General features: G+C 33.5%; 1 protein-coding gene across 1 annotated transcript in view; it reads left to right on the forward strand.

The window, feature by feature from the left end:
* Positions 1–13144, forward strand: part of LOC129281961 (calcium-activated potassium channel subunit alpha-1-like) — a 91693-nt gene that overhangs the window by 52084 nt on the left and 26465 nt on the right. Inside the window, exons 14-17 of the mRNA XM_064113420.1 lie at positions 844–987; positions 2426–2488; positions 3257–3292; positions 9722–9785. Of these exons, the coding sequence (XP_063969490.1) occupies positions 844–987; positions 2426–2488; positions 3257–3292; positions 9722–9785 (307 nt within the window). The remainder of the gene's footprint in view (positions 1–843; positions 988–2425; positions 2489–3256; positions 3293–9721; positions 9786–13144) is intronic.

Consider the following 13144-nt stretch of genomic DNA (forward strand, 5'->3'; position numbering starts at 1 on the left):
ATACAAACAGTTCAATTGCCAAATAAGCCTGAGACTTGAACAGAACATGGGGTTTACATAATTCTCAATGATTACCAAAATTCAGAATGAGAAATTAATGTAATGACATTTTCATATAAATTCCAAGAGATATATCATGGAGAAAATTCAAAGATAATGATCGTGATACTGACAGTAATCAAAGAGTATACTTGACCATCCTGTTCCATGGATGCTAAAATAATTGCTTGCATTTTATTCCTCAATATGAAAAAAATGAAGGAACAGTCAGATAGATGATTGTTTTAGGGCATGAAAAGTGATTCCATATGGTACTATTACCATTTCCTTCTGGATTATTTGAATTTTTGGATGGAATTATTTGGAAACAGATGTCAATATTTCCTAAACTATGTTGCTAACTTTCTCTTGACTCAGGCTTATTTGGAACTGCATGCTTTCACCGATCAGAATATAGCTGTGTAGTCATGTGAAAGCACCTCACACAAAAGAAAAATTTCAATTGTTAGCCGAGACAAATCTTTTTTTGCCAACACCATCATCATGTCGTCCAAATGTTTCAAAGAAGAATGCCTGTCAAATCCAGCCAGCAAAACACTTCTCTTTTAATTTCTCCCTTTCATTATCCCATTCTCTTTTATTTCTCTTTTTTTATTTTCTATATTTATTTTGTTATTTTATTTCTTTGCTCTCCATGTCACAAACTTTTACCCCTCCCCCGTTCCCTTGACAACCATTCATTGCCTTCTGTTCACCTTGTCTGTCTGTGCGTGGTATGTTGTCGTTTTGTCCCTTTTTTTTTTCCGTGCTGCCTCTTTTTTTTTTTTCGTTCTGGATATTCAGTGTCCCCTACTAATGGCGACCCTTGCCCTCCCTCTCTTCATGTGTCCTTTTCCGCCAATGAATCTTCTGTAGTTACGACTACCGTTCCCGCTGCTTCCAACGGGGAAAACATACCTATGCAAGAACACACCCCGACCATGGATGGTACGTAAGACCTTTTCTTCCATCTCTTTTTTTTTTTCAAATTCAACAGCGCCCATCTTCATCAGGACATCTCTCTTTTGTTGTGCTTTTTTATTTTTTGCTCTTCTGTCAATCGGATTCATCTCCTGGGCAGTGTTTCATGAAACACAATTGTGATTTTTACTGGCTATTTGTGACAAGCTACTGAAATCCTTGCATCCGATTGGCTCAGAACAATTATTGAGTGAAAAAAAAAACCCTTATTTGTGCTTCATGAAACACCCTTAGTCTTATCTTGATCTGCGTTGAAAACAACACTTTCATTTCCGACATCATCTCCCCCCCCCTCCTTTTGAAGAAATATTTCTTGTGTAATGAAAAATAAGAAGGATCATAATTTTACGATGAGTTTCTCTCTCCCCTTCTGCCGTTTTCACCTATCTCCTTTCATTCTTCTATTTCATCTTTTTATCTCTTGCTTTTTTTAAAAACTTGTATCTGTCTTCTTTCACGTCTTCAGCCTTTGCCTCTTTTTACTTTATCCTTTAATTTTTACTCCATCTTTCTGTGATCTCAGTAAAGTTTGCTTTTGATCTGTTTATTACTTCTTTCTACTTCTGCCTTTTAGGTCTAACCCCCCCATTTTCGTTTCATTCAAAGTCTCCTATAAATGTGTTATTCTATTCTTCTTAATTTCTTCCTTCTTTGCAATTTTTTTTCTTCTCTTATTGCTATTCTCCTTAAAATTTTGATCCACTTGCTCATTGATAGTTACACAGTCACCAAAAGTCTAGCTCCCATTTTTTCTTCAAGTTTGATATTTTTCTTCATCCATCCATCCATTAGTTGCCCCCATTTCTCATCAAATCACTCAATAACTGATCATGTGATTACCCACAGTGGATCATGTGATCATCTCCAAACCATCATGTGATCTCCCAATTATTCGATAGTCAGTCCCTCAGCCATGATGAACGGATGAACCCCCTACCCCATTTCAAAATATGGTATCACCCTCTTGGCATGTGATATGATACACTCTCCAGGTAACATGCATTATGATGATGATAATATCAGATATTGTATCAGTGAATGATAATTGTTCTATTATACTATTATTCTTATATCTTCTTATTTGTCTGTCACTTGTTCTCATCAGATACTTAATTTATTCCTTATATTATGCTTGGACTTAATACTGAAAGCATATTAGTCATTATTTAGTTATGCTTGTTAAGGTTCGAACATCGGGCAATGCTAAACCAAGATGTCTGTGATTGCAATGACTATTTTTATGTTACTTGAAACGATCAGTGCTTACAAACACACCTGTGCACTCTTCGGAACAAAATACGCTTCTCTAGTGCGATATATCTGGCACACAATTAAAATTCACGGAGCTTGAAGTTTGCGGCAGTTAGGAGTAGTAGTCTTTCTTCTTCAAATTTTCGTCTTCCAGAATCTACCTCAAACACAGATTCAAATAATGCACCCTTGATACCATCACAGACAACCAAACAGAGTAAGCACTATAGAATAAAGAATGCACACTCGTAGAGATTAAATCAGCTTCATATTTCTTTCCGTTTTAATTGATGGAAGTCTTTTTTATTTATTGGAAAGTAATATGCTTCTTGTTAAAACAAATAATGAAATTGATATTTTTTAAGAGCACAAAAGAAACCTTTGTGATATTTTGTATTCATTAAGATAGCATGGTTTTCCAAAAGTTGTTGATGAAAATATATCTTGGCCTTTTATGAAGTTGACAGAATTTTTTTTTTACATTATAATTTTTGATAATTTTAATGATGAAATGCAAGGATTGTTTATCTCTCAAGAACTCTCTAAAATGTCTGTTATTTTTGCTTTCTTATGTTCTGTAGCATTATAGTGTAGCTGTAGTATTTTTGAGGTGCTGTTTAACATTTGCATTTGTACAAATACTGCAAAACGCAATGGTAAAAAAAAAGGATTTAAAAATATTTGATGTGTATGGAAGAAGAGAGACATTTAAAGGTAGAATCATACTCAAAGTATAAGTAAAACACAACTGGTGAACCACTCTCATTATATAAGTTGCTCAATTATTTTGGTCATGGCACTTTGCTATAATTAACATGAACTCATAAATTCTATATCCCTCTTGCAATGTTCAATGGCACCAAAGACACTAAAAAAAAAAGCTTTAGAAATAGAGTTAGACATTCAAATCTACAAGAAGATGAAATTTTATAAGGTTCTGATATGTATTCCATCCTGTTCAATTATCCCTAAATGAACGTAACAGAGAAATCATCATCGCCAGAGCCTGAAGGTAATTCAGGTAAGAAGTAATAGATGTCTTGATAGAAAAATGCTTCTAGTGGAGCAAACAGAAAATTAATATTTCACTAAAATATATCTCACTGTACACCGTAGGAATGTGCCATATATGCTTACTCAATACAGTAACCTATGTGAAAGTCTTCCTGTCGTAAGTGTCATTAATTATTATGTTAAAAGTCGTGGAATGCAACCATATATGAGATGTCAGCATAGTGATAGACCCCCCCTCTCAAAAATGATATATGCATGTTTAATGCAGCAGTCACATGTGGAAGTTCCTGATATAAGTTTTGTATCATACCCTATGTTAATAGATCCAATGGGTGTTTCATAAACCTGTTCGTACATGTGTAAGTTCTAACGACTTAACGCACAACTGGAAATACCTTCTTGTCCTATGTATGTAAATGAAAGACAAACTGATTATTACATCCAAGATGGTATCACCAGTCGTTCATAACGTCATTCTTAACTTACGAACAGCTGGATGAAACAATCCACTGGTTTGGTGAAACGGGGTCTTGATGTAAATGTATCCCACCGCTGCCACCACTTTTTGCTGAAATAAGTTTCACACTGCACGGCACTCAATCTGAGCCTTTCATGAAAAATTTTGTTATTGATTATCACTGACAGACATTATAAGCTACTACAGATCCTTGCTTGTGATTGGCTGAGAGAAAATTAGTCGAGGAAAATCACTGATGAAAGTTTTTATGAAAGTTTCCCTGTATACAGTATATACATGTAGACAGCAAAGGATCTGTGCAAAATCTATGAAGGAGATTTTGGGGTACCTTGAACAAGGTAGTGTCTACAGGTTTTAGCTGCTGCAGCATGTCACTGTTGCTTTCCTGACTCCCCATTGTTCTGTGTGTGCAGACATTGGAGGATTAGAAGGAATAGTTGCAAACTTAGATCACAGCTGAAGGCAGGATTTCACAGCAGCTTTCACTTATCCTTCACTGGGGAATTTTCTCTCTGTGACGTACGGACGCTTCATGAACAGAGGATATGTATTGTCAAATGCCCGTTATGGCAAAGAACAATCAAGAAGTCTTATTTGAGAACTGGTGAATCAAAACAACAGTTTCGCCCTTGACTCTGGACTAATGACCTTATTATCTGCAATCTCTTGTCAACTTCGAAACTTAGGACCTAACAATTCTGGTTTCCCAATTTTCAACAAAGACTTCCCAGATGTTCTTTGTCGTTTGACGGGCATTGCCAATACATTTACTGCATTCTTGAACCATCTGTGCATTGCGGAGCATAAACTCCCTATTGGTTTGTCTGTGCAGACGTTGGGGGATTAGAAGGAAAAGCTGCTGAGAAGGATTCCCGCCAAGAGTTATGACCTGGCCCTGACTTACGTGAAGGTGCCTTGTTAACACTAGCTGCGCTATTCTAGTGAAACCTTAGAACCCATCTATCCACTCACATATATCTAAATGTATACTACCAAATAAATGCATGCTCAGGAAGTTACCCTCTTGTCAGAAAAAGTATCTCATGATAAGTGTCTCGTGGTGCACTATTGTGATGCGCAACCCCCTTTTTTTTTTTTACAATGGATCATACAGTATTTATCCACAGCTATTTAAGTATGAATTCATTTAGTATCCCAGTATTCAGCCTTATAGTTGTCAACATTGTAACTGAACACCAAATATTGTAATCTGCATGCGAATGATAGTTCCCCATCAAAAATTCCCCATAGATGTGGTATTACACTATTACCTACATTTTGAAGAAATGTTTAGTATTAAAAACCAGTTGTATATCTGCATTGTCGCAACATATATCTGATTTATATTTACTTTGTGTGCTGTAGAATGCACAGTATCCACATTTACATTGCATTTCAAGATGACAAATGAAAGGTTGATTGCATTGGCGCAAATCCATCTAAGTTGGTAATTTTGCGCACTACCAAGAATTCTTGTAGGCTTAAAAATGTGTGATGTGAACTTTTTTCTCAACTGCTTCAATATTTTCTACGAATAGACCTGCCCAGATGTTCAGAAGATATGGATATTTACTCACTTTCTTAGAAACAGGAAAAGGCATCAATACTCAGCAGAAATATATCCCTTCTGTACTGAGCAGATATCACACTGCTCCCTTTCTTAATGCATATATGAATACATAAGGTTTATGTACATCCACATTACTGCTTCACATGGGAAATTTGCATTAAAAAAACCATATACGATGTTACACTTAAGCCTATTTAAGTGTTATCATAGTCATATACAATCATGCTTTCCAACGACTTAAGTTTTTTCACCAGTGCAATGTGCATGTTTATGCTGCACACATATGAAAACTTGCACACACAAATTGCTTCACATGTGACAATGTTGCACACACATATGAAAACTTGCACACACCAATTGCTTCACATGTGACAATGTTGCATTGTGGTTACACATTTGTACACCAAGTGCAATCATGATATAAAGTGTTATTCTGACATAAATGTTATCTTAAAGTACACTTGAATGAAAAAAAAAACAATGCATGTAAATGCAGTAAATAATTTGAGTGTATGCACACTGTTGCAGTATGTTTTGCACACTGTTGCAATCGCTTTGTATGGGTAGGTGTGATCAAACTTCACACAATGGGGGACAATTACATTGTATATTAATATTCTAATAGGCTTAAAACATATATGAACAAACCTGAAACAAGCTATTGCACTTCCCAAACAAAGTATCATAATTAAGTACATTTCGATACAATGCTGGGGCAATATGCAGTTATATATAACACACTGTTACATACCACACCATGATAAACCACACTTTTAGCAAGCATGGTATTGTATTCTATATTTACTCCAAAGTAAAAAAAAACAAGAACAAGCCATATTGGACACTTAAAGGCCCGAATAAGCCAGTTCGTAGTTCCTTTCTGCGCATGATCAAAAGATTCTACGCATGATCAGAGGAAGATCATTTGTACTAAAGTGACATGGTGGTTTAAAATCTAATGAGATAAGCACCAACTTTGATGTCTTGATTATTCATATATTCTTTTGAATTGTGGTTTTCATTTACATCCACAAAAAACAACAACGCGTCCACGAACGACTGGTTTTCACAGTTTGCCAACATGCTATGATATGCATTCAAAGTAGGAATGCAACAAATACCTTCATAAAGTGTTCATTGGTGTGCTATTCTAGTCACCTGGTCTATTCAATTTCTTCATCCTGCTATGTAAGGCAAGCTTACGTAATATTTTGCTTTAAAATCTGCCTATCATAATGAAAGAAATGAAAGGTCATTTGACCGAAAATTGTCCATGAGTAACTACGAAATGGTCTATTCACTAAGGTGGTTTTGAAAACCTACGGTTGAATCCATGGTTTATGCAGATTTTTTGTATAAATTACGTTTATTTTAGCGCGTATCAGGCGCGTGTATAAAAAATGTCCAATGCTGATGCATTTATCTTGAATATTGTGTTATTATTGCAAATGTTTTATTTATACATTGTACACGCTATGGTACTTGTTGGTTTTAGCGCCTCTAAATATCCATTATTATTATTATTATTATGCACGCTTTTGTCACAGTGCGCCAAATTGACGCCTGTTACCATGGTTAGATACGCTATTTTATTCATGAGTCCACTGTTTGAAGAGTTGACTCAGTAATTCAAAACAGTGGACTCACAAATAAAATAGCTTTGATAACCACGACAACAGGTGTAAATTTAGCGCACTGTGACAAAAGCGCGCATCAGCATTGGAATTTTTTAATATATGAGGTAAAATAAGCGTAATTTATACAGGAAATCTGCATAAACCATGGACTCAACCGAGGGTTTTCAAAACCACCTTTGTGAATTCAGGCCAAACAGTTTCCTAATTGACAGATCAAATCATCAAATTTCTTATTTTCATAGATGTTATTGATTTTATTTGATTTATGCCAAAGCTTTAATCTTCTATTGTGTTCTAAACTTTATTTAAGATTTTATGTACCTGTAAGTATTAAAGAACCTTTGAAGTAAAGTTAATTTTCTACTTAATTTGATTTCTTGTGAGTGTTCTACCCCTTATTTCATTACTGATTTATTTTTAGATTAAACATTGACTATTGTATTATTTGTTTATTGTGTTTTTGTTTCATGTTATTATTTTGTTTTTGCAACTTTTGTTTTTTTTTATGTCATATACAGTAGACATTCATGTATTTTTGCTAAACCCTTGTTTTTTTTTAATACTAAAATTATTGAATTTAAATTAGATATTTTTCCATCTGGTATTTAACTATTTATGTATGTATATTTAACAGATTACTAAATAAACATTTTCATTAATTTTTGTGTAAATATAGCTTTCTAATTGAAATGACAATTGTCATATGTCATGAACCTAGCTTTTTTCTTCCCACATTCCATTTTGCATACATTTTACATCTTGATTAAATTGTCATTTTTTTCAAGACATCAAATACAATCTCCATTCAATTCCCATTTCCTTTTTCATTTTTTTTTTTTTTACTTAACATTGAGTTTGGTATCTTTGTTCTATTTCATTATTATTTACTTGTTATGACATTGGTAATATATCATTGTATAATGATACATTCTATTTGCCATGCTAATATTTTCTATATTGATTACAGCTATATTATTTATTCAAAGTGATACTAGCATAGTATTGTTTGGATACACATTCTTATTTTGTTGATAACTTAATCATTTTTTTTTTCATATTTCTACTGAACAAAGGTATTTTTTACCTTCTTGCTTTCTTGGCTTTATGTAGTTACTTCAAGAATTAAATTCCATTTTATTATTTTATATCTTATTTTTCAAATGTCATATTCAGTAAGGGATATTTTAATCAAAATATGAATATGTATGATAATAATACAGGTTTGTCTCTTTTAGGGAAGACGATTCTGTTGAATTATATCATAAAAGGATTTTAAAAGGGAAATTACTCATATCATATTCACTATTATTGATTAATTGATTTAATTAAAATGGCAAACGTGAAGTTTAAAAGTTGCATAATGTTACTGCTTGTAGAAATAAAAGCCATAATTTGTAGTTGAATTGAATAGGCATATTAGCTAATAATACCATAATGTTATAAGCTACAAGAAACATATTAAATAGAGCAACCTAAAAGGTTTTAAATAGCATGCAATTCATAAATAAAATTTTCAAGCTAGCAACTTGGTGTTAGATAAATATAAGGAGCTACCGCCATTAGCATATTGTACAAAGTAGATCAATTGTATCATGTGAAGACACCTACACTGTAAAAACTATGGCATGAAAACATCACCAGTTAGTGTTCTGAGTGAGCCACACCCTGAGGTGTTAAAAATACATCATGGTGTTTGAACCTAACACCAAATCGTATTAGAATAATGAAAATGTGTTCTAGTAACACCAGTGGGTATTGAACTTACACCATGTATTTTAACACTGGTGTAAGATGTGTGGTGTGGTCCTCTTTGAATACTATGGTGTAGTTTTCTTAGCAACACAGTATTTGCAGTGTAGAAGCTGTATAGGAATGCTCCAGGCTGAAGATAATATGATTTGAACAGATAAAGAAAAATCAGACAAACATAATACTGAAAATTTGATCAAAATCAGACAAGACATAAGAAAGTTATGACATTTCAAAGTTTTTCATTATTCCGATGAAACAGTTCAAGGCATGTCTTCATGAATATTCAGTGAGCACATTGATAATGTTATCCCCACTTGTTCTTTTGTATTTTATTATACGAAATTAGATTTATTCAAAAATTTTCCTCCAAGAACTGAAAAAAAATCGGATTGACAACTGATTTAATGCATTAGATATTCATTGCTGCAACTTATTTCATTATAAGGGAGACATATCATTCACGCATGTATGAAATAATGAAACAATTATGATTTTATGTAGTAGCATAATAAAAAAGAAAGTGGGGATGTGACATAATCCACCTAATGAATATTAATGACGATGTGCATGTTATTGTTTTCTGATCTCCGCTTATTTTGTTTATAGAGAAGTTGGAAGATTAGGGACCCATTTCATAAAACTTGTTTCATTAACATATTTGCAATAACAGTGTCAAGCTACTGAAATCCTTCAATTTGATTGGCTGATAGTAAACTTGCTATAGAAATTGTGCATTTGTTATTATAACAAGTCTTTATGAAACGGGGCCCTGAAGTGAAAAGACGCTGAGGGGAATTCTTTAAAATAAAAAAAAAAGAAAGATGAAAATCTGTGGGAAAAGGCTTTTGTTACGTCACCTGATATAAATATACTACAAACAACTGCCAATGCTAGAACAACAAGCATACACGTAGATGGAAAAAAAATTGAGCCTGCCACTGAGAAATAACATTTCATGTTCATGTGATTAATTTTTCAAGTTGTTGCCTTTCCCTTCAGCTCTCGCTGTTCCATCAAACATCGGTACCGGAGGAAAAACAAATGGAATGCAACTACAGGAAAGGTATGTCATGTAGTTTTTTACGTCTAATAATTACACTCCCGTTGTCAACAGAATTATTATTTTTAGAGCTTTAAGGGCTCTACATCTCATCTTCAATATTAGAATTTCGTTGGGCAGGTTCTTAAAGTTCTCACGACTTTACGAAGAACTGGAATCTGACAATAAGCAAGATTCCCGGAATGTTCTGGACCGTGAAATGAAACTTGGTGATTGATTGCAGGGGTGATTTTTGTGGCTGATTACGCACATTAATCAGTGCAATCAATTGCAGAAATCAGCGTCAAGATCAGTTGCTGAGCTTTATGTCATGAGGTCCAGGCCATTCGATTCTGTGGCTTGCCCCTCCAAGCCTTTGTCTTATCAGACTGTTCTGGGTGCTGATTGCTGCTAAACAGCTGTGATCAAAATGGCTCAGATTTTCATCAAGGTTCTTGTACCTTGGCGAAGTAGAAATATTATTGATATGGTTAGTAGAAGAGGTAGCAGAACAAGTAGGAAGAAGAAAGAAGAAGAAGAAGGAGGGAGAGGAAGAAGAAGAGAGAAGAAAGTATTCAACATATTGATAGCAGTTAGTAGCAGCAGCAGTAGTAGTAGTAGTAGTAGTAGTAGTAGTGGTGGTAGTAGTAGTAGTAGAAGTAGTAGTAGCAGAAGTAGTAGTAGTAGTAGTAGTAGTAGTAGTAGTAGTAGTACTAGTAGTAGAAGAAGTAGTCATAGTCATTAGTTGTGGAAGTATCATTGCAAGATCAGCTCTAATTGTGTACTCATCATCAGTTAAACAAGAAATAGGCTGTTGCATTTGGGCTGTATGATAATAACATTGCAATCAATTCATTTCAAACAACAACAGGTTTTGATGCTTAAATACAGGTGTATTTCGTCATCCATTTTCATACTGGTTCTTTGTTACATGTACATTGAAATGTTTATGTTACATGTATATTTAACTCAAAGAATATGTTATACACTGGACATTCATTGGGGAAATTAACATCATCATTGTCATTTGGATTACCTTTTTAAGAAGATACTGCCTCATGCTGACATTCATTGAAGAACATTCCAATGTAAATTCCATATATTCCATATTTAAAGAATCTTAACCCCCCCCAAAAAAAAAAAAAAATATGGATATATTTAATATTTGTGATCTTTTGTCCTATTGTTTCATTGAAAATTTGTTGAAAAGATATACTGATCATTTTGTTTCACAAATGGCCTTTATTTCTTTAAAAAAAATATATAGAATGTGAATATTTTTATAACTAAAAAAAAAGTGTTTAATATGTTATTCTGATATTTTAGGTTAGGTAGCATAGTACTTACTTATTCGTGTACTACATTTGTGATTATTATAACTTTGAATAATTTTAGAAAAAAATTATTTTGAATTAATGCGTATTTGTTTAATTGATTTATGTTTATGTACCTGTTCTGTCCCTTTTTTTACCAATCATGGTTTGATTTAGACGTAGTTATTTGTCTCTGAGACAACAATTGTCAAGGTACGCCCCCATGTTACTTAATTATGAGTTTCTGTATATAACCATTTTATCTATCCACTTCTCCCTTTCCTCATCCCATCCTACTCTACCGTAATGGCGTTTTTTTTTTGTCAACGTTTTATGTTGGGGCAGGTCGTGTAGACCGCTTTATATTGACGGACAGCCGTCAGGCCCTCAAATCTTTAATATGACCCAGTGGCACAGGCGTAACTCCAACATGATCAGAAGGTATTCTTCCGTCTATTTCACTCACCAAAAAAAAAGAGAGAGATTTTCCTGCAAATCCCTTTTCCCTTTTCTATCTGCTCGTGGTTTTTATTTTATCGGCCTGGGAATGTTTTTTCTCTGGATTTTCGAACATGGGATTCTTGCTTCATGCATGACTCACCGGGGCTCGGTTTCACAATAATGTAGGGAATTGTCATACCTTTCTTTGTAGCCAATCAAAGGCAAGGAATTGATTAGCTGAGTATAGACATCATAATGTTATTGAAATAGAATGGAGTTTGTGAAAGAGGGTAAGGATGTAATATATCCCACTGCTGCCACCACTTTTGATAGGGTATTCATAAAGAATGAGAAGAAAAGAGAATAAAATGGATTAAAATGTTATCTTTCAAATTTGCAATGATTTGACAATGTTACCATACTGATATAACTGATTTACAGTAAAAAACAGGAAAGAATAAAAATGTCATTGACATCGACATTTTGTTTTTGAAATTATTTGCAAAAATGCCTGCCACTAAATAATTAAATATACTTCCAGGGGATCTTTTTTTACCCTGAAAATTATATGATAAACGGCCATTTTCATTTGTTGAATTATGCACTATGTTGCTTAATTATTTGGTTTAAAAAAGAACAAAAAAAGGTAGTAAATTCTATAAACATGATTTTTCTTTCTTTTACAAATAGTCATTGTTCACACTTGGATTGTGAGGTTTTAATAGATAATTAATGGAATATCTAGTAGAAAATTCACAATGATTGATTGAATATAAAATAGATAATCAATAACTCATTCAAAGTTGATTAGTTAATTGTAATTGGTGGTTAACTGAATATGAAATAGATAATTTATTAATTTGATAATTTTATAGATGTATATTGAATGAATATTTTATTTAATAATGGTTGAATATCATTTCCATATAAAGCTGCAACCTGGTATTGAATGTATGATAAACTTGTAATAAATTACCTGATGGAACTTGAATATAAATGAGCAATTATTCCGGATATTATACAAGATTGAATGTAAGCATATATATATATATATTTAAAAAATATAAACAATAAGATAGGAATGCTTTTACTGTACAAATCATTTAGAATATTGGAAAGCATGATAATATTACTGCCATTTTTTTTTCTTGTACATGTATGTTGTAATTGTTACCGTAATCATACTCCATAATCCATGTTTATTGCAATATGGTTGAGCATGAGGTATTTCTGTAATTCTTTAACTCTGTGTGGGATGAATGTGGTACTGACTGCATGCCTGATTGAAATCATGTTTTTCAGCTGATTTAACATTTAGTAACCAATTTAGGATGATAGTTATTAGCATTAAAAAAGCAAGTAAAGGCCTATTTACTGTTAAGTTAATCAAAATGACCTGGGGGTGTTTCACAGAGAGCTGGGTGTGACTCGGTCGTACTTAAATGCCAACTTGCAAGTGATATTCAACGCCGAATGTCATTGATTGCATGTGCAATCGAGCACATCCGTCGAGTGTAACCTGACCATTGGGGTCATGTGCTGCAAATTGTACACAAGTGGAAGTTAAGTCCGATTTCAGTCGCACTTTCACACTCTGTGAAACCTACCCCCAGATTGTATTTGGTTTGT

Source organism: Lytechinus pictus, chromosome 18 (assembly GCF_037042905.1).
Source record: "Lytechinus pictus isolate F3 Inbred chromosome 18, Lp3.0, whole genome shotgun sequence".
Classification (NCBI taxonomy): Eukaryota; Metazoa; Echinodermata; class Echinoidea; order Temnopleuroida; family Toxopneustidae; genus Lytechinus; species Lytechinus pictus.